This window comes from Thunnus maccoyii, chromosome 19 (assembly GCF_910596095.1).
Source record: "Thunnus maccoyii chromosome 19, fThuMac1.1, whole genome shotgun sequence".
Lineage (NCBI taxonomy): Eukaryota > Metazoa > Chordata > Actinopteri > Scombriformes > Scombridae > Thunnus > Thunnus maccoyii.
Genome location: NC_056551.1, coordinates 15,454,032 through 15,481,457, shown reverse-complemented (window position 1 = coordinate 15,481,457; position 27,426 = coordinate 15,454,032). Strand labels below are relative to the sequence as shown.

General features: G+C 41.8%; 2 protein-coding genes across 6 annotated transcripts in view; one reads left to right on the top strand and one right to left on the bottom strand.

The window, feature by feature from the left end:
• The first annotated feature begins 42 nt into the window (after positions 1-42).
• Positions 43-12,939, top strand: rab14l (RAB14, member RAS oncogene family, like). Of its 2 annotated transcripts, none has more exons than XM_042395592.1 (8): positions 43-166; positions 5,301-5,359; positions 6,474-6,527; positions 7,832-8,009; positions 9,110-9,176; positions 10,880-10,967; positions 11,519-11,549; positions 11,645-12,939. In XM_042395592.1, exons 2-8 carry the CDS (start codon positions 5,308-5,310, stop codon positions 11,820-11,822), a joined length of 648 nt encoding a protein of 215 aa, XP_042251526.1. In that variant the 5' UTR covers positions 43-166; positions 5,301-5,307; the 3' UTR covers positions 11,823-12,939. The 2 variants fall into 2 exon arrangements, with proteins under 2 accessions (XP_042251526.1, XP_042251527.1); XM_042395593.1 differs by lacking the exon at positions 43-166 and adding an exon at positions 5,080-5,186.
• A 1,397-nt stretch (positions 12,940-14,336) lies between these two features.
• The window catches only part of abl1 (c-abl oncogene 1, non-receptor tyrosine kinase), a 36,732-nt gene continuing 23,642 nt past the window's right edge, over positions 14,337-27,426 (bottom strand). For 2 of the 4 annotated variants that reach the window (XM_042395156.1, XM_042395158.1), the window contains 10 exons: positions 23,199-23,363; positions 22,081-22,376; positions 20,359-20,649; positions 20,039-20,123; positions 19,618-19,795; positions 18,795-18,979; positions 18,546-18,698; positions 18,359-18,448; positions 18,065-18,193; positions 14,337-17,796 (listed from right to left, as the gene is read on the bottom strand). In XM_042395156.1, coding sequence (XP_042251090.1) covers positions 16,121-17,796; positions 18,065-18,193; positions 18,359-18,448; positions 18,546-18,698; positions 18,795-18,979; positions 19,618-19,795; positions 20,039-20,123; positions 20,359-20,649; positions 22,081-22,376; positions 23,199-23,363 — 3,248 coding nt within the window. In that variant the 3' untranslated portion in view covers positions 14,337-16,120. The remainder of the gene's footprint in view (positions 17,797-18,064; positions 18,194-18,358; positions 18,449-18,545; positions 18,699-18,794; positions 18,980-19,617; positions 19,796-20,038; positions 20,124-20,358; positions 20,650-22,080; positions 22,377-23,198; positions 23,364-27,426) is intronic. The other 2 variants (XM_042395157.1, XM_042395159.1) reach the window with 1 other exon arrangement.

Sequence of the window (27,426 nt, the reverse complement as noted above, 5' to 3'; positions counted from 1 at the left end):
CTATTGGTGCACAAACCGCAGATCGCCGCATATGATGCTCTTTGTCCCAGAAGCCCATTGTATACAGCGGAGGAAACCCTGTGCCGTGATCAGCCATCTTGAGCCAGGATAACCTGCAAACCTCCTCTGAACAGCTCAACACAACGCTCTAAAGACCTTATTCCTGGTAAGGACAGGGAAGGGGAAATATCTGAACGCACTCACATACACGTATATAATGTCTGATAAACGTAGAGACATTGATATTTAAATTATCAAACAGATGGGACAGGAATCGGCTAATTGGCAAGCTAACGGGGCGAGCTAACAGATGGCTAATAGTAGGTTGGTGTAAGCCTCCAAGAATACAAGATCGTATCTATTAAACAGTCAGATAGCACTAATGTAGGTGAGAAGGGGTTTTTAAATAACGATATGTATTGACAAGATAATCTACGTATCTATCCAGCTGCAATAATCCAACCCTCGCAGCTAACCTAGCTGGGAAACTAGCATGCTAAGGCTACCGTTAGTAAACTGTATGTTGGCTTTTGTGAAATTATACTGAGGGGTAATTTAGTTTTCAGTTAAATGACATTTAACAGGTTGTCTATTGGCTAATAGACGCGACCGAGAAAACGTGTGTTGTGATTTATGCGATTTGTTGTCATGATAAAAACATTGATGTCAGCAAGCAGGTAGCTAGCTAAGCTAACGCAAACTTAGCTGTCAAAACAGCTAGCGTTGATTTAGGGGCCGTGGTTCTTATCAGACACGATAATCTCGTTATCTGACAAAGATAATGTCACGGTTAAGTTCCTCATCTGCTTAATAACGTTACAATTTTTTCCTGTGCTTATTTATAACAGAAAATTACTCTAAACGACGCTGTCACTTTGCCGGTTGTTAAGCTAAACTAGCCAACGTCGTTGGGGAGCAGGAATAACGTTACAGTGTCAAATTAAAGCGTTAACATCATGTATTCCAGTCGGGTTTGTTTGGATTTTGTGTCTCTTTTTTAATTCTGATTTCTTACATGGAAGGGATGATAGTAACGTGATCATGTTTAGTGCAGCGTTGCACATAATGTCCGATGCTAATTCGTTAGCCAGCAGGGTGGTAGCCTCCTCTTTGGCTTTACTTTTTCAAACAACGGATGAGTACAATTTGAAACACGGAAGTTTGCGACAAAGCAGATCTTTAATGACTTATAAAGATGCAAATTTCGTTTGAATTGGCCTTTATCTCTCATAAAGTGCTACATCATTTCAGCTTTTTGTACCATTACACTCTGGGTACTAGCAGGCGTGATATGATACGTTACAGTTTGTTGTTGTTTTTCTTATGTGGTGACTTTAATTTATCATATACATCTTGTTAAAGATCAGTAATTCAGTTTGTACACATTGTGACAATGTGCTCTGTCTCGGCTGTAAATGGTAGTGTGATGATCTCATTATGTATGGCTTGAAAGGAGTCACATGATGCGAATAGTGGGGCCTGAACATCATGGAGGCACTGTGATTATATATGTGTCATGATTTCCTGATCGCCCAGATCTGTGTCGTGCATCCCGGCCTCTATGGGAAGTGGCTGTTTAGGGGAGGAAAGGTGGTGACAGTGTTTCTCTGGAGTAATGGAGAAGTGCTGAGACTGCAGTCTGGTCACATGGTGTTGACTCGCCTTCTCCTTGATGGATACACAGTGGATTTATTTCCTTATAATGAGCACAACAAGCTGAAAAGGGGGGTTTGAGTGTCACAGCTGAATCACATTTTGATGTTACTCAGCTTGGGGACACCTCCTCTAATAGCTCACCTTGCAGAGCACTGAAAACCATCACACTGGGGATAGAGATGCCACATGAGGGTCATGTGACAAGAGGCAGCCTAGAAAAAGGCCTTTAAACGTAACGCTGGGATTTTAAAGGATAGCAATGGTGTAATTGTGTGACTTATTCACGGTTTCTGCTTCATTTGAAAAACTGTGCACTGGATCAGTGTGTGGGACTTGCTCAGTGCAAGTTAATGCACTCCCTTTAGTCATGTTTCAAATTAATTATATAAATCACATGACATGGAAGTCCTGTTGTTAAAAAGTGCCTGACTTTGCTAATACATCAGTAGATTCAATGTATTTAGTGGTAGGAAAAACAATATAAGTTGCACCTTGCTGTAAACAAGCTTTTGATAGCAAGTGTACTATGGTCATTACTGTGATATCAGTAAACTCTATTTATAAAAGGGGTAGGTACCCAGGTAGTTTATGATAATGTAAGTGGCAGGTTCATACAGACTGCTTTTAGCTTCACTTAGCCAGTTGGTGTTAGCCTGAGTAGTAACCAAATGTCAGGTCAAGTTGCAAGAGTTTGTGGAGGTCTGCGAGTGAGCCACCAACAAAACACACCCTGCAGTGGTAGCCCTGCGAATTATTGACATAGTTTCAAATGATAACATTCAGTAATTTATGCTGTTTTTAAGAAATGATAATTTGGTTTAGAAAATTGTTGTGAAACATACTTTGAGTTCTTCTTCATCTATATTTATTTTCTAATTTATTTTTAATGTAATTTGTGTCTGCATGTAAGTATTCTCTTCAGCTGGGGGGTTTCTAGCATCAGGTTTTCAGGAATTGTAGCAGGAGTTAGTGTTTATGTGCCACCATGAGGGTACCAGACCCAACATTTAGCAAAATGAAAGGTGACACCTCGACCTGAATTAACCTCAACTAAGCCTTGTAGCAGCCCCTATATATAACCTATATATAATATCACTATCACACACTTACTCCATTTCCTTACACTACTTAAAGTCTGCTCCTTTTATCTGTCACTATTTTCATCCCTGTTGCTTAAGTCCCTTTCTTCTTTTTTTACTCGCTTGCTCTCTTTTTTTTTTTTTTTTTTTGTCGCTTCTCTCTCTCTAGCTTCTCTTATCACACCCCATCACCACATTTCTTATGGTTGTGTCAGCATTAATCTTGCCAGTCAAACACGGTCGCTGAACTGCAGATGCAGAAATGTGAGCATAACACCAGCACTAGGCTCTGATGTGGCACAGTGATTTCATTTCCCAGGAACTGCGTAAACTGCAGCATGGAGCTGCCTATCAGAGAAACATACTGGTTTAAGGAAGACTATCTTAGCTCGGGACATAGAAACCATCAGGCTGCTGAATGATTATGCTCCTGATTGAATTATTTACTTCCCTACAGCAGATACACTTTACGGCAGCACCTTGATACAGAATTATAAAACAGCCTTTATTCAGCACAACTACAAGAAAGCCTTGATGTCTGGTTATGGCATTGCAAAGTGATTTCTATGGTGAAATTGATCATGATAAAAAAACTGCTTGCTTTCTAAATCGGCTTCATTGATGTCATACATGACCAGATCATTTATTTATGAACAAATCTGTGCAAGTTGAAAAAGAGCATCTGCCCCAGGCTGCTTAACCCGTGTATTTGTGTGAATGCTCTTTAGATGCGCTTGTATTGGTGATCTTGTCTGGTAAACCTGAATGATTTTTTTTCCTTACACGCTTTGTCTGTGTGCTAAGAGTGGACTTTAACAATGAAGCAGCACTGAGTATCAGATAGGTGTCGGGGCTATTTGTAGATCTTAACCTATGATGCCGGAGGTGTTCTTGCGTACATGTAATCGCCTCTCTGTTTATGTGTAGACAGACCGTGTCCAGTGCAATCACAATTAACCAGTGTTGCTCTGCTATTATGAGAGAAGACAGTCAGTGGAGACAGCAGGGTAACTGTTATAAAGATGTGACCGCTGAGCCTCTGAAGTGAGGATGAGTTTGGTTTATAGGTTATTGAGATGGTGTAAGATAGACATTATGGACATATTTTCTTTGGGTGAAATCAAAGTATTTTGTTTTCTTTCGGCAAAAAAAAAAAAAAAACTGGATTCATGAGGGGTTTCCAAGTATTGCCAAACCATGCTAGTCACAACTGGCCTCAGTGGCCGTGGAGATTTCAGTTGTTGTTAACAGGCAGAGCCAGCATGACTCTGTTTTTGTTGGGAATGCTCTAATCTCATAGGCCCATGAACTATCCACAAAATGTTGACACACTTCATTTAGTTTTCCCTCAAGCCAAGTGAACAGTGGTGCAGCATGTGAAAGGTAGCTTCAGACAAACATTGGGTAGATAGTAATATTACACTTTGTTCCAGCGTGCACCCCGGTGTATTATCTCATGAACACTGTATCAGTCAGTTAACAGATGTCAATTGCAATGGCCACATACATTTCTACTCTTAAAAAAAAAGATGAGTTTCGTCAGTTTTGGTGTAGTAATATAAATGGGAGGGGAATCATCAACAGTCATTTAGGGGTCACTGGCAATAACTAAAATCTAACAATTCTGTGCTCATGTTTACGTTTTTACTGATTAATATAAGTTTGTAGGTGAATAGTAAGGTTAACTTCCTGTGGTAATGATGAGCATTTACATTGCATTTTTATGAATTTAATGCAAAGCAGCCACCAAACTGTTTAAAACTTCATGGCTACGGCTGTTTTTACTGCATTTATTTAAGAAGAAATATGAAGCATCTCGTAGTTTCCAACCAAATGAAAAAGTATTTGTTTCATTTTCGGTTAGTTCTGTTGACCCAGCTGTAGCAGCATTGGAATTAAATGGGAAGTAATTCAGGTCATGATCATGAGAAACATTTTATTTATGGTTTATTTATGAGTCATACTGGCTCATTAATGAATCCCATAAATATTATGAGGTAAGTTGATGTCTAATGGGTAAATTTATTTATAATTGCGTAGTATAATTTGGTAAATAGTCAAATGGAGTAGTTGGACTGTATACACAATGTATATGTTTGTTTACGATGTGTTCATTCACAGTCCTATGGAGGTATACAGTTGTCATTGTTTTCATGGTTCTGTTGCTCTGATAGGATTATTGCTTTGTACGTAACACTGACCCTTACATGACCAATCCATTATCTAGGGTATGGTATGAATTTTGTGTTTTTTATTTGCATACAGACATGCTCAATTTTTTTTTTTTAGATGAAGTAAAGTATGTGAATTGACGTAAAAGGAAGAGCAGGAAATTAGCAGAAAATGTCAACCTTAATGGAACCAAATAAGTCGTCCTCACGCTGATATTCAGAAACCCAGCATGCAGCATGAACGTGATCAGTGCTGAGTGAGGAACTGCAGTCGCTGATTGTAAGAAAATGAAATGTAATCACCTAAAAACCTGAATTCTTCTAGTAAAAAACAGCTGGTTGCCCTTACTGACAGTTTATATCTCTAAATCTCTCCCTCTTTCCTCTCTTTCAGAGCCACAATGGCCACCGCACCGTACAACTACTCCTACATTTTCAAATACATCATTATCGGTAAGTGTGCAATGCGGGGCGACCATCAGAGTGTGATTACATGATGTGAGATGTGGAGATCAAGACAATGTCCAAAGAGCTTTCACCTGAATCTGTTTTTTTGGATACCGCATGCTGCTCCGTGCACTGGGTGGATCCTGCTTGTCTCAATATCTCTTTAATATTTAATAGAGCACCAGGTTTTAAGAGATGTTTATGTGTGACTGAATTCATCTGCAGAGAGGCAGAAATGACAGGCTTATTATAACATTTTAGCCCAAAATCAATTACTGCTAATAATTCAGTGACAACAATTTAGCATACATTGCTAATGTGTAATTAATTTTAAAATGTGTTTCTCCTATTCGAATGATGTTCTACTTTGGCTGACATGTTACTTAACGTGAGGTCTCTAAGTGAATATATTGGTGCTTTTACTTGTACATACATTTACAGACAGACTCACAAACACACACACACACACACACCCGGAGCTCTGGGCTGTTTAACCTCCACCGCTGTCAAACTTAAAACACCCTGCCTCAAAGCTAACAGCTGTTTGTCAGCTTGGATCTTATGGAGATGTGTGATTGAGTCTGTAAAAGAAGCCTGAATAGATGGTGGCTTGCAAGGTTTTTGCTTAATGCTTTTTTTTTCCTTTAAGAGACCATTGAAGACATGGTAAAAGAGTGTTTTTTTTGTACAATTTTCTTCAATTGTTGTTGCTAAAAAGAAAAGTAAACAGTGAATGCCTCAGCTTCGGTACTGGTTTCTCAGCATTTTCTTGTGAGATATCTCCTGAGAGCATCAGTAGTCAAACTCAAACAAGGTTAAGGCTCAAAACAAACGTACCAGTGGTGTCAAAATAGTTCTAAACATATATCGTCAAACTCTACAGGACAGCACACACACATATCCTCCCCTCTCTCTTTTGCTCTGTCTTTCTCCGTCGGCCGCTCTCTCAGCAGTCCACATGAAATTTAAAGTATTGTCGCCGACTGTCACAGAGGGACTGCTACATCATGCATGGAGGCAACACTGCAGGCTTGAATAGAGAATTGTTGTTCTTGTTATTTCCTTGGTTGACCTGAGTTTCTCTCTCTGTCTCTTCTCTTCTCTGTCTCTTTCTCCACAGGGGACATGGGGGTAGGGAAGTCATGTTTGCTTCATCAATTCACAGAAAAGAAATGTAAGTGCTGCCCTGATTTTTGACTTTTTTTTTTCTCTCTCTCATCTGTGCATGTGCCTCAGTATATGTAAGGTTGCCAGGTTCAACTGGAGTGCCTAAATCGCTTAAGATTTCTTTATACGCCAGCGGAAGTCGGCGGCATAGAAGTCGAGTGTGAGCTCAACAGTGAGAGACTCTTCTTCTGTGCGTGTCAGCTGCAGCCTCCCATTACCGTTCAGCGCCGTTTTGTTTAGCGCTACTATTAACGAGCCAGATGCCGTGTTCCTCATTCACCCATCCACGATTGCATCCTGCTCTCTCACACACACACACACACACACACACACACACAAGGGTGGTTTTAAAAAAGGTTTTCAGAGTTAGTTTTATAGAAATGTGACTCTTTCTGGTTGTTTATACTTTAAATGTAGTGAACTGTGAATATACTGACTCTATATACTGTGATTAATAATTGATGCACCTGCTCAAGATGAGATGTGTATAAAGTTCACAAAATGTGTATCACAACATTGTGATTGTAAGCTACAACTAGACAGGAGCTTTAAGTCTCATCAACCTGATGATGGAATAAAAACCTGGAACACATTTCCTGTCACACTAACTGGACTCTTTTTTTTCTGTTTAAAACATAAAGTTGAAAGATTTTTGTCCTGGTTGATTTAGCTGGTGTGGTTACTGGTGGCAGCCAATATTAAAGAAAATATAAAACAATCAGATAACAACCAGCGTATCAGTTTACAGTGCAACCAAACAAACTCAGGCTGTTTTTTTTAAATAAAGAAGTCGATCAAGAATAATCACAACCTAACAGCTCACTGCGGCTGCTCGTTCTTGTTCCATTACCGCCTTGCAGTGTGCACGGCTAGCATTAGCAGTAACTTCATACAGCTCTGATTCAATGTAAGGTGAGTGAATAGTAAACAGTGAGGTTGATGTAGATGGAATAAAATAAAATATGGTAACATTGGTGAAAGCAATTTATATCCAGCAGGGAATGGCAGGCTCCACCACAAACAATGAAAACTACTATATAATGAGGTAAATATCAATCAGGTTATATTTGGGATTATTCTTGATTGGCAATTATTGAAAAATGCTGACCATGAATGGTATAAAAACTGATGTTTGATTTCATACTAATTCTAACAAGAATGGTAACGGCACTAAAAAGAATTTAAGTTCAAATATAGTAAAAGACAATCACTGATGCAGCATTTTGAAGACAAGTAAAAATGTACGCATAACATTTAAGATGTGCAAAAATGGCAAGATGAATTTTCACTAGCCTCACTTCTTCTCCTCAGTCATGGCAGACTGCCCCCATACAATTGGTGTGGAGTTCGGTACAAGGATAATCGAGGTGAGCGGCCAGAAGATCAAGCTGCAGATTTGGGACACAGCAGGACAAGAGCGCTTCAGGGCCGTCACCCGCTCCTACTACCGCGGAGCTGCAGGAGCGCTGATGGTATACGACATCACCAGGTACAGGATGCTTGTTTGTTTTTTTTTTGTTAATGTGTGTGGAAAATGCACAGTTACTACATAGTCTCCACTTCACACCCAAGCTTTCATGGTGTATGTGATAACCATCTAGTGCGTTTTACAAAAACATGTATGTAAGAGGAAGTTAAATGAAAGCAAACGCATCTGATAAGTGCACAGTCCACCCCCTCAGTCTCCCTCCTGAACAAACACGAACAGTTAGTGTTACAGCTTGTGTCCGTCTTTCTTGCTCAAACTGCTAGATAGTATCAGTGGCCTGCTAAATAAACACAGTTCAACATGTGGAATGTCTGTCCACACCACACCCAATTCCATTAAAGGCCCCCAGGGCCTCAGAAACCTTCCTTAACTGGAAAAACTAATATGAATTGTTTACATCACTGTTTTAATGTGGCTACCTAGAGCTTCCACTGGCCGGTGGACAGAAATCGGAGACAAGATGAGTGCTGGTTTGGTCTTGCATGGTTGCTATGAGCACACAGATGATAATTCAGTATCCTGTAATTAAAGGGTGTGGCTTTAATAACCGGTTTTAATATCGGTATTCTTCCTTGTAATGCATGTTCCTTAAATGTAAAACATGGCCCAGTTTAGAGGGCACAGTGTGACAGATTAAGAGTGAAATTTCTTAAGATAGAGATTTGATGAGGTGGATGATGATGAAGGTCAAAAACAGAGCTGGATGTGTTGCACATGTGCAGTGTAAATTGTTGTTTCTTAACAACAGACCTCTAAGCGACTTAAAGGATAGGTTCACATTTTTTTCAAGTCTACCTTAAACCAATGCTGACATGCTCACATGTGCATCGAAAGGTTTATTGATCGCTGTGATTGTCTCTTTCTAAAGTGATCAATATGTGAAGTGATGGGGGACAAATCCACTCCATACTATGACTTATTTACATGTTGTAGAACAAATGGTTGTAATTGGGATTGAACTGTAATGTTGAGGTATGTTTATTATTTTATATTACACTGTAGTTTTATAACGTCGTTACCACCATGTCGCACCTGCCGACTCTTAAGAGATCTTTGCCTGTCGTCATAGTAACCTCTGTCCCTCTGTTAATGTTTCGCAGGAGAAGCACATACAACCACCTCAGCAGCTGGCTGACTGATGCCAGAAACCTCACCAATCCCAATACTGTAAGTACAGATTTCATTTTTTTTTTTTTGTCTTTTCTCTTTTTCTCTGAAACTGTATGCACCAGCACATTCATGTTCCTCCTGCATGTTATTTTTTTCCTGCTGTGTCATCCCCCGTATTTCTTTAAAGTACACCCTTTGTCACTGTCGCTGCTTCACTTCCTGTTTTTCCCCCTCTTCGTCGCTCTCCCTCTCCCCTCAGCCTGTTTGAAGCCACAGAGCCCTGTCCATTTTTTAAATTGGATTCCATCGTAAATATGATTAGCGCCAAATCATACTGCTCTAATTTACTGAGCTCTGTCTTCCTTCAGAGAAGAGGGTACCTGCAACATGTCACTTTCACTCCTGGTTTCTCCACATCAAGAGGAAAAATGTTTCTGGCGTAGCCAATAGCAGGATGTAAATAAAACTCTGTTATTTTAAAACAGTGATTTATTTACATCCTGCTATTTCCTTACACATGTATGGGTTTCTTGTGAAAATGCAGTAATCGCAATACTGTTTAAGTCCACTCTTTTTTCTGTGACTCTCATAGAAAACAAAAATAAAATGCAGGTTATTAGCCTGATGCTGCCTTCACATGGATTCAGGCAGATGGTAGACGGATAACACCCTCTGGATGGCACAAGCAAAACAAAACACGCATGATGACATATTGCTATGGTGATGTTGTATTGTTTATAAAGAATGGAATAAAATACACTACCTGTCAAAAGTTTTAGAACACCTGAAATTAAAGCAGTTCAAGTAGCTATAAAAAGCAGCTTTCTCCTAATATTCTATTGCAGACATAAAATTTAATTCCCTCCGAAACTTAAGGTCATTCATTCATTTCCAATGGTCCCTCCTTGTGTAAGGGAGCTACGTAACATCCGGTTGTGAATTCCATCGCGGCGTACGGCCTCGCCTAAGTGTTTTTAATTTGGCTGCTGTCGTTTTGAGATGGGAAACATAAAGAACATATTATCTGATCATTTGACTGACGCTACGGTCGTTATCTGAATGAAAATAAGTGTTATGTAAGACTTCTTGTAATTAAGCAAGAGCTTCCCTGTTCTCTCTTTTCCCAGTAAGAGTCAGTAATTCAAATTCAAATAAAAAAAATATTCAATTTGATGTCAATTTTATGTGAATGTCATCAGATTATCAAATTAACAGTACTTCTATTTGTCTTCCGTGAAATAACAATTCCTATGCACTTCACATTTTTAACTCTACACATTCTTCTCTTTCATGCAGTGGAAACGGAGCACTTTCCCCATCTTAAAGAAATTTGAAGCTCACATACTAATAATGATTGGTTGTTGACAGTGAGGATCAATGTGAGTAATTCTGAAATAAAACAGAAAAAACAGGCGGAAAAAAAAAAGACCGTGCATGAGTTCCAGTGGAGGAGAAGAGTCTTCGGAAAGTCTGTCACTCTGCAACAGGGAAGCTCATTACATGACATCAGTACATTTCAGGCTCTAATTACATCACCGTTGCCAGGAGCAATGCCTGATGCGCTCACACGGGGGTGTCAGTCACTTAGTCTATCTCCATCGATTTCTTAACCAACAAGAAATAAGTGTATCAACCCACTTAAGGCACAGTGTTGCTATACTGTCTCCTGGTTTCATATCTCTCCGAGGTTCGGAAAACGAATGTGTCCCCGAGAGACTCTGCTTCTCACTTTCTCTTCCTCTCTCTCTCTGTATTCTCAGGTGATCATTCTCATAGGAAACAAAGCAGACCTGGAGGCCCAGAGGGACGTCACGTATGAGGAAGCTAAGCAGTTCGCTGAGGAAAACGGTGAGCCAGACGCAAACAACACGAAAATGTCGGGAAGACGAGAAAAGTTTTAAATGGAGGATGCGGTTTTGAGTCTGTAAAAGAAGGTGAAGACGGGAGACTAGACACAGATGTTGGTTCTGTGTTTTGTAGCTACACAGTGAAAACAGCAGTCAGCGTTGTTATCGGGATTCTATGATTGAACTGTTTTCACCAAATCTGTCTTAAAAGTAATCCTAAGACTCAAACTCTTTTCTGCAAAGGCGTCTTTCAAAACAATGAAAGTTCAGTTCCAACAAAAAAAAAAAAAAATCAATGATCCCAAAAAAATGTCTAAATATTTATTATAAAAAATTAATTTTGCCTCTTTATTCTTTTCAGAATGTTTATAATAGAAGCTTTTACCGCTGAATTTACAAAACAAAAGTGATGATTAAGTGACAGAAACTAGGAAAGATCAAGTGAGGAGAGATATGGAAAGAGGGGGCGAATAAGGACTTGATATTTGAGGCATGTCAGCTTGCAACTATGTTTTACTGACTCCGTCATCGTGTCTGTTTTATGTTCTACAGGTCTGTTGTTTCTGGAAGCCAGCGCAAAAACGTAAGTCTGCACCACTTCAGCGTTAGAGCATGTAGTTTCCCTTTGCTTGCACTCCCGTTCGCCTCTTTTCTCACATTTATGCTCTTGTGTTACAGAGGTGAAAACGTTGAGGACGCCTTCCTGGAAGCCGCTAAGAAGATCTACCAGAACATCCAAGATGGCAGCCTGGACCTGAACGCCGCCGAGTCAGGTGTCCAGCACAAGCCCTCGGCCCCTCAGGGCGGCCGGCTAACCAGTGAACCACAGCCCCAGAGGGAAGGCTGCGGCTGCTAATGACCAAGCAAACCCCCCTCCCCCCCTTCTCCTCCCTTCACTCTGCCTTCCTCTCTCTCCGTCTGTCCCGCCCGCCCTCCCTCCCTCAACCTCCTCCCCCCTCCTCCTCCTCCATCCATTCCTCCACCTCCGTACATCCATCCACCCTCGTCCCTCACTGCACCAGGAGCTGCATGAGAAACAGGGCTGCGGAGGGAAGGAACGGGGGACCGATATCGACTTGGGCCAGACTGAGCTGGGCTGTGCGGACTATATCTCTCCCCTCCTCCTCCTCTTCCTCGTCTCTTGCCTGTCTGTCTCCCTCTGTCGCCGTCTCACTCTTCCTCTTAAAACTCTTGTCAGTGTGTTGTCAGTCCATACCTCTCCTCTTTTGATCCTCTTGCACCATTCAGTGTAGTTCCCTCCTCCGCCCTCGCCCCACCACCACCATCACCCGTCATAGTATTGTAGACGCCACCACACATTACACGGGTTACTGACACTTTAGATAGATGTAACGTTCATACGATAATGATAAACTGAGACTGTTGTTTTATGTTTGGTTTTATAGCTATATATGACATGTAAAACACTGCGTTAAGTTTCATTCACCACTGATCAGTTCTGTATGAATCCAGATCGAAATCATAATCCTCCGGACGCCTGCCCTGCATGGTTTACCAATCTGGCGTTTTTAATGCGGGCGAGATATCTCACTCATGGTTAGTTTTCGTGGGATCGGACAGTGAAAGCAATGACGTAGTGTATCATGCAGCCACACAGGTTAGAGGCTCCTAAAGTGCGTGTCAGAGAATGTGTAGCTGAGTGAGCTTGCGTGGCAGGTTTTTAACCTGCTTGTGGCTTTTTAAAAAAATTCTGTTTCTGTTTCTTGGCACTGATATTCTCAGGAGAGAGTGGAGGGTGTGGGGGGGGGGGTTAGGGGATGAGAAAACCAGGAATTACCCATGAATTCCTTGAGGGTAATTCCCGTCTCTCCTGAGTTATCACAGGAAGGAATTTGGGTGTTTTCCAGCTTGTCTGTGTGTGTGTGTGAAGAAGCTGGATGGGGGTTTCTTTTTGACTCTGTTAAAATGACACTTTAACAAAAAATAAAACATGGCTTTTTTCTGTTTTTTAAGGAAAGACTCATTCACATCTCTTCCTTTGCACCAGCTCTCCCTCTCCTCACTCATGACTCCCCAAAATCCCCCCCCCCCCCCCCCCCGCCACCCCCCAGGTCATATCAACAGATTCTGTCTTTACCAGCATTTTCTTTGTCATCGTTTGTTGCCTTATTATAATTAATATGTTATTACTCTTTAATCTTTCTTGTTTTGCTGCACTTGCTCTTCACATTGCTGTCTGACTCACCCCGATTCAATAAACCAAACCTTTTTAGAATAATTCTAGGAATTTACTGGAGAGTAAACATATGAGTGGTGGCTCACATGGTCAATATTGCTCAAGTGGTGGAGTGTCAGCAGCATGGTCTTAAGCTCTCATCGTAACTATTTGGATGTAAAAACAAACACTCCTGTATCTCAAGTGAGCCTGCACTGAAGAGCTGATCTGTTCGTTAGGGCGGTTGTTCCTCTGCCTTGTATATTACAACACCAAGCAGCATGCCCCACACCCTAAACATGATGAAATTGTCAAAATACAATTATGTCTTTTGTTTTTTTTTCAAGTACAATTTTTCTGTACCATAGAGTGATGCCCTGATTGGACAGCTGTATATATTGCTTCTTAACTATTGGTGATGACCTCGCTACTTGGGATTTAGAAATTTATTTGCTGGCTCTGCCAAGATCTGTACAGTTGATGTGCTAGTGGGTTGCCTGTAATTCATGCTTGGGAAATTCTGTAACATAGTTTCTATTAATAAATGTATGTAAAGGACAGACACGTAGACACCCCCCTGCCCCCTCCCAACCCAACCCACCCCCGTCTGCACACTACTGAACTTGTCGATTGGTTGAGGGGAGAGGAAGCGGATTGAGATGATGTGCAAACTAGTATTTATGTCTGCTAACTTTGATTCCTCTCATTTTTGTATGGAGTGGAGACTGGGACACTTTTTATGTTTGTATTCTGTTTTCTTCTTCTTCCACCCCATCGTAGCTCCTCTACATGGGGAGGGGCCTGCATCACTGTCTTAACTTTTTGGGGAGTGGGGATTGGTTTGTAATTGTGGGAAGTTAAGTGGGCCGGGTCTTTTTTTTTTTCTTTTCTTTTTTCTCCCTGTGTCCCACCTCTGCAGTCTGAGTGACCACTTCCTGCTTTTGTCTGTCCACAAGTACAAAAAAAAAAGTACATATGTATAAATTTTTAAGGAGCTGTGCTAACATTTAAATGCGTTCTTGCGTGTATATGATTTTAAAATGTTGACATTTTGATTTTAATGACAAAATACTCTAGACAGAAAAAATAAATTATACATAACCTGTTGATGTGTGTCTGTTTTTGCAACTGTTTCCACTACAGATACAAAACAACACTTACACTCACACGTGGAAAAAGCACCAGACTCAGTAATTTATTTCAAGTAGCACAACTGCTTTGTATTTTATTGCAACAAAAATTGCACAAGGCTAGAGGGAGGAACAAATAGGAATAAGAAAACATATTTACAAAGGAAAGCAAAGTTTGTCTACAAAATTGGTGAGGAGGCTTAGACACGAAAAGTAGAGTAGTGGTATGGTCGGTAAAGGGGAGGAATTTAAAATAAGAGCCAACACTGACAGTACCATGTTGAAGTCAAGGCAGCTTGCGGTTGACTTGTGTCCTCAGGCATCGCAGTCAGACAGGGCACACGGGGTGAGACGACTACAGCACAAATACTGAAAAATGTCTTGGAGATGCATAAAGGAACGTATGAATTTCATGGGTTTTTTTTTAAGTCTATAATGGTCAGCTTCTCACTTATACATTGTTTTTTTTGTAAGACAGCAAGTGACAGATCCATAAACATTTCAGTCCAGTGTTTCCCCCAGGATATATATTTATTTGCTGGGGTGGAAAGGCCTCTGAAACAGCATTTAGACCATGTGACATAAACCCTCTGTCAAAATTCTTTCAGGCGAAGAGGCCCTTCAGTGGTCAGAGAAACACTGTTTCAGTCCATGATCCCTCTATACAGATCACACAGCATGCTGCTGCAAGGCCAAACTGCTACTGATGGCTTTTATGACTGGCATGTAGAGAAAGTTGATTCAAACTTGTAAAAAACAAAAAAAAACAAACAACAGTCCAGCCTAAGGACAACATAAAACAACAGTCAGATCCACTGAGTTGCAGATTCTGCACCCTGGTCCCTCCCCAGTACACACTGGAGATAAAAAGGTTTTTGGTATGGCAATCAAACATTTAAATCCAATAAACAAATCGGCACAGCTATTCTTAACCGCTTTGCCGCCAAAGCCGCAATTCCGCACTTGTGACGTGGCAAGTCTTGGAACAGCTGTGCCAAAAGTGTTTAAGGCACTATTTGTTACTCAAGTGTGCAGAGAAGCAAAAAAAGGTGAAGGCTAGAGGCTCATTCTGCCATGTTTGCTTGCTCCCATTATTATTTTATGGCACATGGTTGCAAATACTGCAAAAAAGCATTCATACAGTACGGAACGAACACTGACATGATTTCATCACTCATCACACAACCAATCACTGATGAAATGGTACAACAAAGCAATGGAGAATGTTGGGATGTGTTGGACAGAGGCATCGGGTTATAAACACTGTGATTCCAGAAGCTCCCTAATTCTTACAGGTGAAAATGGAAACAATGACATCAGTTGATGAAGTGTTAGAAGGCATCCTACTACAAGATGAGGTTAAGTGTTTCTTTTTTTTTTTTTTTGCTCATTGTCATTGGCATCAATGAAAAAAATCAAACAATGATGGAAACAAATATCACAGGCCTTTTTTCTACTAGTGTCATTAGTAAAGGGAAACAACTAGAATACATGAGACATGATCATTTCAAAAATGATTGGCGAAAAGTCATGTTGATAAAGATTTGGCCCCTAGCCTTTCATTAAGGCCAAAAGACACTGTTCATTCATAGTTAAGGCTTTTCAATATTGCAAACTCTGACATCATCTACAGAAAGATTCCTTTGATTCCATCCACAACAACCACAGGCTTAAGTGTTTCAGAGTGTAAATCTACACTCTGCTGCTGCTCTCTAGCAGACTTTACCCTCAGCTCTCCAACATGAGCCCGGCATGGACCAGAGTTCATGCACATGCTCAGAAAAAAAGGGTAGTGTAAGATACAGTTCTTATCAGTTTTATTTCTTAATAGTTAAAGATTTTATGGCGCTACCTCTGAACAATGTCACTGATCTCTTTGACAGAGGACAGCAGCTTGCTGAAGTCCTGCTGTGAGTTGGCGCCCCCTGTGGCGGTGGGGCAGATTTGCAGCTCACGCAGGCTGCTCTCAAGCTTGTTGATGGCCTCGCGGAAGGCAAACTTGTTCCTCATCTGCTGGATGGAGTCGACGTAGCTCACGCAGTACTTCGACAGGTTCTTGCCGGCCTCCAACACAGCGCTGTGGCTACCCGTCTGCTCCGAGTTGCGGCAAATGGCTGCGCGGAGCAGCTCGGTGCCCTCCAGCACCATCTCGCGCGTCACGGCTGAGTTCGGCGTGCGTTCAGAGGCCTGGCGGGGTGCAGTCTTGCGAAGGGAGCGTCGGGTGTTCACGAGGGGGATGAAAGCGGTGGGCGAGCTCTGATCGCCGGGGGAGGTGAGGGAGGAGGAGAAGCCTCCTAGGCTCTGGCTGGAGAGGGAGGTGCTAACTGAAGTGGAGGTGGTGGAGGTCTTTAACGGTTGAGGTTTGGAGGTGGAGCCCAAGGGCAGCTTCTTGGAGCCCTCACTGAGGGGTGTGCGGGCTTGGTCACTGGCAGTGGTTGAGTGGTGGGGCTCTGAGACAGAAGGGAGGCCCTTAGCTTTGATGTCTGAGGGGGAAGGGAGTTCTTGAGTGGGGCTGCGGGAAATCTTGCCTGTTTTGGCATTGGCGGGTGGCGGAGGTGGGGCTGGCTTGGGTTTCTGGAACTTTCCTCTTTCCCTGACAGATGAAGAGTCCATAGTGTGCTTGTGTCTGCGGGCCCTGCACTCTTCTCCAGCTGCCCCCAAAGCAGGAAAGACATTGGGCTTGAGAAGTTCAGCATGGAGAGCGCTGGTCTTGGAGTTCTCCAGCCCCGGCACCCCTGGTCTCCTGACAACCTTAGGTGTTAAAGCCTGGGGACTTGATCCAGGACTGGGCTCAGTGTCTTTTAACACCTCATCAGATGTTTCCTCGGCCTTCTTGGGCAGACGTGGTGGGGGAGTCAGGGTGCCCATTCGAGGGAGGTTCTCCACTTTCTGCTCACTGGTTCTCTTTCGTGGCAGAGCTGGTTTACCCCCGAAGGTGCCTGAGTCAAAGTGGCGCTGGCCCAAGTCTCGCGGCAGTGTAACAGACTTCCATTCAGTGCCATCTGAGCCGGAGGGCAGGCTAGAGGACCAGAGGAAACGCTTCGAGTTAGACATCACTTCCTCCTCACTGGGTGGTGTGGTAGCTGCCTTGCCCCCTGGGCCAGGCACTGCAGGAGCTCCCTTCTTCCTGGGGAATAAAGGTCCAGGGTAGGTAGGAGCTCCATTGGTGATGCCCGCTGCCCCATTATTGTTAGTACTCAGGAACTTTGAGGATTCGAGTCCATGTGCGGCGTCATTAATGGCCAAAGATCCACCGCTGTTGAAGCTGTCATTGTCTCGAGGATCTGGAGTCACGCCCCTCCTGTCAGGGTGGACATCCATCTCTCTGAAAGAGGAGCTGCGTTTGGGCGGAGCTGGTGCATTCTTTTTCTTTTTCTTGATGAGGCTGAGAAAGCCACTGCCACGTGTCTTGTCCTTGTCTTTAGGTAGCAGGCGGTCATCCTCATTTAGGTTGCTGTCCAGGAGGGGGCGCTCTTTTCTGGGGAGCATGGGTGATGACACAGCAGCCTCTGTATCCACTAGGTCTGAGGAGGAGTGCAAAAGAAACAAAGAGCCATCAGTGAGAAAGAAAAATACCTCCACTGAGTATCAAACCACAATTACAAAATGCTTTGACAGACTGGAAAAAACTTAAAATTTCTTTGTCTTTATCATGTATTTTTGTGTGAATCTGAGTATCAATCCCCTTGTGTCCATTCAATATTCCTTTAAGTATAACCAATAATAATAGATTATTTTACATTGAGATGTGGAAATATGGGCAGGAATGCAATGCATGTGAGTGTGTCTCACCTGGACTATCTCCATCCCGGTTGTCCATGTTTTTGCGAAGAGTTCTGGTCTTGGTGGGCAGCTCTGGAGCCTGCTGAATGGAGCCCAATGTCACCTTCTTCCCTTTCTTCCCCAACTCCTTTTCCACCTCTAATAATACATATACAGTCCAGATTCAACACTTAACCAAACCCCTGTGGCCTAAGACATTACAACATTGACAGCAGAACCCATTTTGTGTTCATTTCAGAAGGAAAATACTACCCACAAGAAACATGCTGTAGAAAGTTTTAAACTTAAGAAAGTAGCACCGACCATCAGAGATGCTGGACTCCTGGAACATGGTCTCAAAGGCTTGGTGTGTTTCAGCAAAAGATGGACGTTCTGATGGGTTCCACCTCCAACCTGACAGGAAGGAAGACAAAACATAAGAATAAAAAAAGTTGCCAAGCAGTATCGTGCCTCCAATCATGTTCTGAACAGATGTGTTTTTGCTACTCACAGTCCCTCATAAGCTCGTAGACCTTCTCCGGGCAGCCCTCTGGTCGGTCCATACGGTAGTCTTTCTCCAGCAATTCATAGACCTGGGACAAGTCAATGCCGGGGTACGGAGACATCCCATAGGTGGCAATCTCCCACAGCAGCACACCAAATGCTGGAGATGTTGGCATGAGACAATTAGTTGAGTGATTCATACAACAATGGACAATAAAACTATGTCCAGAAGTGCTGCCTGAATATGGAAACATACCCCAGACATCAGACTTAATAGAGAACTTGTTGTAGGCCAGACTCTCTGGAGCAGTCCATTTGATTGGAAACTTGGCCCCGGCATGAGCTGTATAGGTGTCTCCCGTCATTAACCTGCTCAGGCCAAAGTCTGCAACCTTCACCAGATGGTTCTCTCCGACCAGACAGTTACGGGCAGCTAAGTCCCTGCAGGAGACCATACAGAGGAGAATGAGTGATGGACAGGATTGAATCATCAATAGACAGTTAAATAGTCCAAGGATCACACAATTACTGAAAAATAAGGAGAGAGAATAAAGAGAAAGCAAGAACAAATAATCAATAGCCATCCACCCCCGTGTTGAATTTCTACAGATGTTTTATGTGAAGCAGAGTCACAAGCTGAGTCTTGTCAGGTTTAAAAATTAAAATGCGGTCGGAAAATACAAGAGACATAAATCATCTCAACGCTTCTAAAAAACCTTGTTAAATGTGCCAGAACAAACTGAGTATGTTACAACATCGACTTGTCTATGATACAAGTCGAGTCTGTCCTCCTGTGAGAACAGATGGGAGAGCAAGAGGGGAGCTTCTCAGGAATGTGGAAGAAAAGAGATATTGAGATTTAAGGTCAAAGAAGATCTTTTACTTCTCTGGTATTCATGCAGCTCCGACTGAGACAACACTACTGATCTGTAATCAGGCAGCTGAGAACTCTTTTAAAACTAAAGGCTAAAATCTATTCTAGGTTAGCACTCAGACTCTCGTGAACCTTCTCAATGCTGACAAATCTCTTCAATTTAACATACACTTCAAAACTGGAATTGTAAGATCTTCACACCAACCTGTGTATAAAGTTTTTCTTCTCCAGGTACTCCATGGCAGAGGAGATCTGTGTGGCCATGTGGAGCAGCACCACAGCGTTGACCTCCTCTCTGTTGCACTCCCTCAGGTAGTCTAGTAGGTTTCCGTGGGTCATGAACTCTGTGATAATATAGAAAGGTGGCTCCCGTGTGCACACCCCTGCCAAGGAAACAAGGCCGCAAAGGAAAATACATTAATATTGAACATTAGATATTTCTGTTTGCATGTTGCTTTCATCTGCAAATCTGGTTACAACTTTTATGCAAAAAACACCCTGAAAACATCCTATTTAGGTTATGAATTTAAGCAATATTTTTATGAACGTATTATCCTACTTTTGTGACTCAGATTTCAGTGTCTTGACATCGGCATACAAGTCAATTTTTATCTGAAGTTACCTACCTAACAGTTGTACCAGGTTGGGGTGTTTGATCTCTTTCATAACAGCAGCCTCCTTTAGAAACTCCTCCACTTCCATCGTATCCTCCTGGAGATAAAGTTATCAGCAAAACAGGTGAGAAAAATGATAAGCTGGCTGCAGTTGCATCCATAAAACACCAGGTGGTAGCATTATTCAGCTAAATTAAAGATTTATAGCTGACACAGTGAGAATGTGATGAGAGTAAGTGCCAAAATGTTTCTGCCTGACTAAATGGAGCTGATAGTATTTACCTCCCAAAATCAAATGTGAGCACTGCAGAAAGAAATCCAGACTTTCATACCTTTAGTGTCTTCACAGCGACAGTGAGGTTGTACTTCTTCCAAACCCCCTCGTACACCTCCCCATACTGGCCGCCTCCCAGCTTGTGCTTCATGGTAATGTCAGTGCGCTCCATCTCCCACTTGTCGTAGTTGGGAGACACTCCGTAGATGGTGGGCTTGTTGCGCTTTGGCGCCGGGTAGTGCAGCGTGGTGATGAGGCCGTCGGCCACTGTGGAATGGTGGTGCACCAGCTCGGCCAGTGTGTTGAAACGGCTTTCTGACGAGACGTACAGCTGGAGGAGAAAGAGATTCTACATTTGAGTAGATGTGCACAAGAGGTCAGTTCAGTTAAGGATTTTGACAGAATTTTAATGAGAAAAATTAGGATAAATATGACATTTTCAGACAGAAGATTAATAATGTTAATTCAGCTACAGTCTATATATATTCTCAATGATAGGACATACGAGTTGTATGAGGAAATTAATATTATGCACGTAGAACATTTCTATTACATTGACTTCTTGCATTAATAGTGCTTACACATGAAAAAATAAATATGTCAGCAATGTGTCAGTAGTACACCATGAAATAACACTACTAAATCTTGACAAAACAATGCATTCAAGTATTTTCTTCATAATGAACAATCTCAGGCCATTCAAAAACTCAGAAGGCATTTGTCAGGAAGCTGGTGGAGGGGAGGATATTGGTCAGGGCTCAGTGGACACAGTCTTTTCCATTGTCCAAGTCTTACATAACCCTAAAAATGATTTGCTCTACAATCTGCCCTGTGCATTTCTTTACTTGTGAAAAGGCTCTTTGCTCAAGCCGAAGGCATGTGGAGGGGAAAAGTGAAAAAGAACGACCTTGACTGTAGTGAAAAGACCTTTGAAATCTAAAGAGGATTTAATGGTCAGTTGGCCGCTCTCCTGGCTTAAACCATGACCATTTACCAAATTAAAGGGAAAAAATGAAAATCAGTTTTACTAACATAAAAACCTCGGTTATGCAGCGCCGTGTTAATCACAGAGTTACCGTGAAACAAAGTGGCAGCTCGGGGGAGTGCTGAGGTCATCTCAAATTATTGGAGAAGTCTATCATACCAGACTCTTGAGTTGTAGCTCTCAGTGGGAGGATGGAAAACAATATGAGATGGGGAACCATGAGAGTGTGTGTGTGTGTGTGTGTGTGTGTGTGTGTGTTCGTCCTTTTGGTTTGGAGTGTGTATGTGTGCATACTTGGCTGCATCTGTCTGTGCTAATGCATGTCTTAGCATGGGCGTCAGTGTCTGGCCCAGCCTCGCGTCTGCTGGCCATTATGAGCAGCACAGCGGTGGTTAGAGGCATTCTTGTCATAGCTAGCGTTCCTCAAGCTAGCTCACCTCGCTACATCACAGACAGGAGGGTGACACAGCCAAAATGGCAGCTGCTTCTTGACTGATATAGCACTTTAGGGGAATCCTGAACCAAGACAGCCCTACATACAGTAAAATATGCCCTGTTTTTACCTATCACCTTTATTTGAATGAGGTACACTGCTTTCTTTGATGAACAAAAAGTCTTCTTCAAGTTAAACACTATGCAAACTGTCAGAAGGTTTTTAAGCATTTTTGGGACCTTATAATAATAATAATATTTTAGGTTTCTTGTTTGTGTTGAAAGGGTATGATGTGATCTGAACCAATCTGTTCTTGCAAATGTTAGTGTGACATTTGTGTTTTGTTTTCCACTGATGCCCACCTTGCCGTCGGATGCAGTGTTAATCCTGTAATGGTAGACTCTCCCCTCGTACCGCAGAGAAATGGACCTCTGGCCGGGGCTGCTCTCGCTCTCGCGGACCAGGAAGCTCCCGTTAATTCCCGAGCTGAGCAGGTACTCCGCAGCGTTGCGCGACACGGGCCCATGGTACCAGCTGTGCTTCTCCAGGCTATTGACGGGGGTGATGTAGTTGGACGGCACCCAACCCTGGCCATTCTTGGTCTGCGCCTCGCACCACTCGCCGTTGTGGTTGTAACCCAGCACGCGCAGCTTCTCCCCTAGTCAACATGTGAGATACAAATTTTTTTTTTTAAATATCCAGGCTACTTGTGGCTAAAGTATCTGGTAGTAATGGTTACATCTCATTCCTGTGATCTTCAAAAAAAAAAAAGGAGTATTTCCACAGTTGGAACAGTTTTGAATCTTATATATTCTTTGCACTGAGAACAGGCTACTATAACATGAACACTGTATCAGAAGTCAACTTGTTTTGAGTCAGACATGCAGGAATCCACTGTATCTGTATCTAATGTTTCCTCAGATCAGGAAACCAAGCAGGGGCTTTTCACCCAGTCATTCGGTGACCTTAACTAAAGACATGCATTTCTTTTCTCAGGAAAGTGTTGTCCAAACCTCTGATTCAAATAATGCCTTCATCCACGTTATCTGACAATAGAAACCCAAAGTAAAAGCAACGTTTCTTGTGATATGGATCATATCGGAATTAAGTGGAAAGTAATGTCACACAGGACATTTTCTTGTTTATTCCGGTGCATATGTTCTCTCCTTCCTTCCTCTGTTTGTCTGTGTGATCCATCTGTGGTATTGTTTTACAGTCCGTTCAGTGGAAAAAAAAAACCTCACGTGTGAGACCATCATCAGGAAGTGAGAGTCAGACGGGGATGAAGAAAAAGAGGGAAGGAGACGAGACAGGAAGCAAATAAGCAGATTCCCAGTGAGATTCATGGCCACACTGAGACTTTAACTGTCTCTAAAACTAGATGGCACTTTGTATGTCACTTCAACATCTACCGATAGTGATATGTGACAATATTGTTCAAAAAAGTCTGAATAATTCCTCGATAAACACGCTTGCTTACCTTTAGTAATGCTGAGTGTGTTGTCCCCGCTGGCCACGAAATCATAGAGCGCGACAAACAGGTTGGGGTCATTCTCGCTGGGTCCAGCCAACAGGTTCTCTTTAGAGTTCCAGCGAGCCGCTTCTGTCAGACCCTGACCCTCAAAGTCTGGTCTCTGGAGAGCTTCTGAAGGAAAAAAAACAAACAAAAACACATGGAGTTATGGTTACAAAATCAAACAATGTAGAAAGCAATTTTTCTTGAGAAAAGAATCATATCAGAATTAAGTGGAAAGTAATGAAGGGAGGGAGATCTGTAGGCGTGTGTTTGGTATGCAGCGACACTGTAAAACAGTTTTCCCATGCAGCTTCACACACGAAGGACGATTAAGCAACAACGTCAACTCAGGCCTCTCCATGTGTCATTTAAATTCTTTTCTACCCCTGTTCCACGGTGCCTTGCTCCAACAAGCAGGTCGTCAGCTGTGATCCCACCGCGGGATTAGAGTAATAAACCTGATCATGTGACCTGCGGTGTTCCTGCTGTCCCTGTAACTTTTCATTTCCTGGATTATCCCTGCTTAGTTTTCATTTTTGTGAATACCTGGACAACTAACACACATCAGACTGTGAGAATGTGTCTCAGCATGAATCTTCAACCATAACTGTAACGTGGATGTGCTTGCACTCAAAGGTAATGACAAAAGTTCAAAGTGCTTTAATTGTGAGTTATGTTAATTATATACCTGGCTTGAATTATACTAATTCTAGCGCAGTAAAACTGATTGCAGTGAACTACAAAATGTGAAAAATGGAAATAATGAGGAGAAAAGAAGAAGAAGAAAAGAGTGAACAAAAGTGAAATGAATTTAACTGCAGTTTGGCCTACATGAGCTGAACATGAGCTTAATTGTGGGACTTCCTCAGCTGTTGTCACACATGTTTCTGAGGAATTTTACCATTTCACCCCCCAGTTCTCTCTCTCTCTCTCTGTCTCACACACACACACACACACACACACACACACACACACACACACACACACACACACACAGAGCCAACACGCTAGTGCAGCACTAGGTGTCCACCTTTTAGTGAGAATTTCACGGACAGTAACAAGATGTGAGGAGGAAATACTTCAAATTATTTTGTGAGAGAACCAACCAAACCCTCAAAAAGTGATAAAACAAACTGAAACTGCACTTAATTGTTCAATTCTCAATAATTATTGTATGACTGGAAAAAATGATATGATGATTACTTACTTACTCACTTCCTAACTGTACTTACTTGTATTACAAGTCAGATATAGCAATGCATATTTAAACATTTAACTATAAAACCCATTTGGCCCTTAGATTATTTTCATTGCCTTTGTATTTTGTCAAAGAGACAGTAGTAGTTTTTAACCTGATGCTCCAGATGGTTTGTTACACTGAACCATCTGAGAAGTTGTCCTTGGAAACTGTTTGGAAAAGAGCAGGCACTTTCAAAAAAAATACTTGGCAGGTGATTGGATGAAACATCTGTCTATCACCGTCTTACACTGCAAGGCAGCTGGATTCACGAGATCATGAGAGAATCCTCATAGGACGCCGATTGGTCCGAACCACCGGTGGGTCGGACACAAGCGCATAACTTGAAGCCTGACAAGATGGATTCTCGCGTGATCTCGTGATCTTGCAAATCCAGCTGCCTCACAAGGTAAAACAGTTTTAGGAACTGAGGCCAAATGAATGATTTAAAGGTTGTTTGAACAGTAAAACAGACTACATAAATACAGACTAATTTAAAGTTAATCTGGTGACCCACAGAGTCTGGCAATACTGGATAACAAATGATGGTTTGTAAATATGTTTCTCCTTCAGTAAGCAACTGTAAAACTGTAGAACAAAACACAATCCAGAAATTCTTATTCTTATGCAAAATGATGAGAAATTAAAACAAATCTGCAGTTCTAATGATGACGTACTTTTTCCACACATCCTGATATAAACACTAAAATGAAATAATGTCTTAAATGGAAACACATTCATATAGAGTGGGCGTAGGAAGTAAACTATTCACCAACACTGACAAATCTTTCAAATGAGAACAATAGTCTGATGACAAGTTTGAGCTCCAGAGGACACAATCAGTGTGATTTACACTATTATGAGAAAAAACCACTGTAAGTCTACGGCTTCTCCTCATGGCTAAATAAGATAAAAAAGGAGGCAGCATTAGTATTTAATAATCACATCACACAATCAGAATTTGTTCTGCTGCATATTTGTGGGCTGTTGTCATAAACCTGAAATTTCGTCCTGCACAAAAATATTTTTGGGGCATTTGTGGCTAAAATGATGTATCGAGTTTTACAGCTCAGTGGATTGACAATGTTTTCGAGTTGCCCAGGATCACAGAGCTTAGCCAACTTTTATTTATCAGAGTCTGATAAAACCTGAAACCAGTTTTTAATGAATGCATATCACGCCCTTTGGTAGAGTTGGCAGGAAGACTGTGGCCTTTTTTTTTTTAAAAGCATTTCCCACTCACTTACACACACAAACAAGATGGAAGACTTATCCATTATATCATCTCCATCAAGTGAAAACCACGCATCTCTGAGTTTGGTGATCTTTATGTTTATCTTTACCTTGAGGTTCAATAAAAACCTTTCCAAAACTAGCGGATTACCACTTGCTCACCACATTTATTGCATAAGTGGATGCTAGTTGAGAAAAATTCCACAGATCTACAGTGTGCCTCAGCAAAAAATATGGAGTGAGATCACCTGATGTTTCTCTTCCAGACATTATGTATGTCTGTAAGAGGAGTGCTTTTAAGTCTGCCTGGTCTGAAGGAGATCAAGGTGTAAAAACAGCCAAAATCATCCAGAACCTGTGTCCTGTACCACAACTGTGATTTATTCACAATATAAGGAACATTACTTTGACTTGGGAAAAAGCACAATGTGTACTAAGTGATATAAGGCACAGCTGGATTTGGTGGAAACACAGAGCAGAGAGAGCTGTTTGAGCGTGCAGCGAAGAGGATACTCCTTGGCAAAGCAGAGATTGAACAGAAGAGTTACAGACATCCTATCTGGATGATTTAGACTGTTGTCAGATAGGCTACAGCATTACGCATACACTCAGTACAACTCCAAGCATTAAGCATGAGTGCATCCACCCCAGATGGAGGAGCTTTGGATTCACCGTTGGAGAAGAAATGACTTGCAAGTTCCTTAATACGCCAAGGAAATACGAGTTCATAGAAAACACTACCAAAACTAGTGTAACACTGAGGAAGTAAACAGAAAATATACGGCCTGCAGCCAGTCACATGACATTGTTGACAAGTTGCAGGCATCAGCGAGTTGGAGGCCGGTGAAAGACTCACCAGCCTACGCGCAGTCAGACAATCAAAACCAAATGTGGTGCTTCTTTTAGGTCACAAAGCTTGTGAGAGAACACGCCAGGCTTGATTTCATCTGGAGCAAACTGCCTTTTTTCATACTCTTAATATTTCAGCGGATTCCAAAAAGAGATGAACCTGTCACATTTTGGGAGTGCTCCCCTCAGCTAACAAAGATACAGGCATCCATGTGCCGCATACAGAAATATGCCCGACTGTAGTCCCACATAAACAGATAGGTCACTTTTCTGTTTACAATCTGACAGACTGGTTCCTTTACGTAAAACCATGTAGTGATAAATGATGACTAGATGACTAGCCAGCCATCACTCACTTCACTGGCATTGGAAAAATGTTTGACACAGTCTTGTGTCATCTTTGCCAACTTATCCGGTTTTACTCATCTTACATGAACACTCACCTTTGATCTGTTTGTATTGTGTCACAACATCACAGGTTTAAATAAGATGGCAACATCCATATGTCGATATAGATATTGGTGAGCAACTCATACCACCTTATGGTAATTTAATCCTTGCCTGAAGTGGACTAAAACTTGGCATGACCAGATATTTCTTCATAACTACCAAGCTCCATTCATATTTAAGAAGAAATAATTATCCCAATATAAAACCATGTCATGTAAAGTAATGTAAAACGATAAACAAAGCAATGAAAAAGTTTTGGATAATGATGGCGGGGAAACAAAATCTTTGCAGCAGAACTGATTGACATCACATCTTTGACACAGTTACAACAAAGTTAGTATTGGATTACTTTGTACAGGTGCTTAGGATATTATGTTCATACTTTTGAGTAAATCAGTAAAAACATTTCCATTTTAGTTTATC

Excerpts from the sequence above, each read along its gene's own strand:
- rab14l (XM_042395592.1), top strand. The coding sequence starts at position 5,308 with ATGGCCACCGCACCGTACAACTACTCCTACATTTTCAAATACATCATT. Across the intron at positions 8,010-9,109 it reads ATGGTATACGACATCACCAG|GAGAAGCACATACAACCACC; the intron begins GTACAGGATGCT and ends AATGTTTCGCAG. Across the intron at positions 9,177-10,879 it reads ACCTCACCAATCCCAATACT|GTGATCATTCTCATAGGAAA; the intron begins GTAAGTACAGAT and ends CTGTATTCTCAG.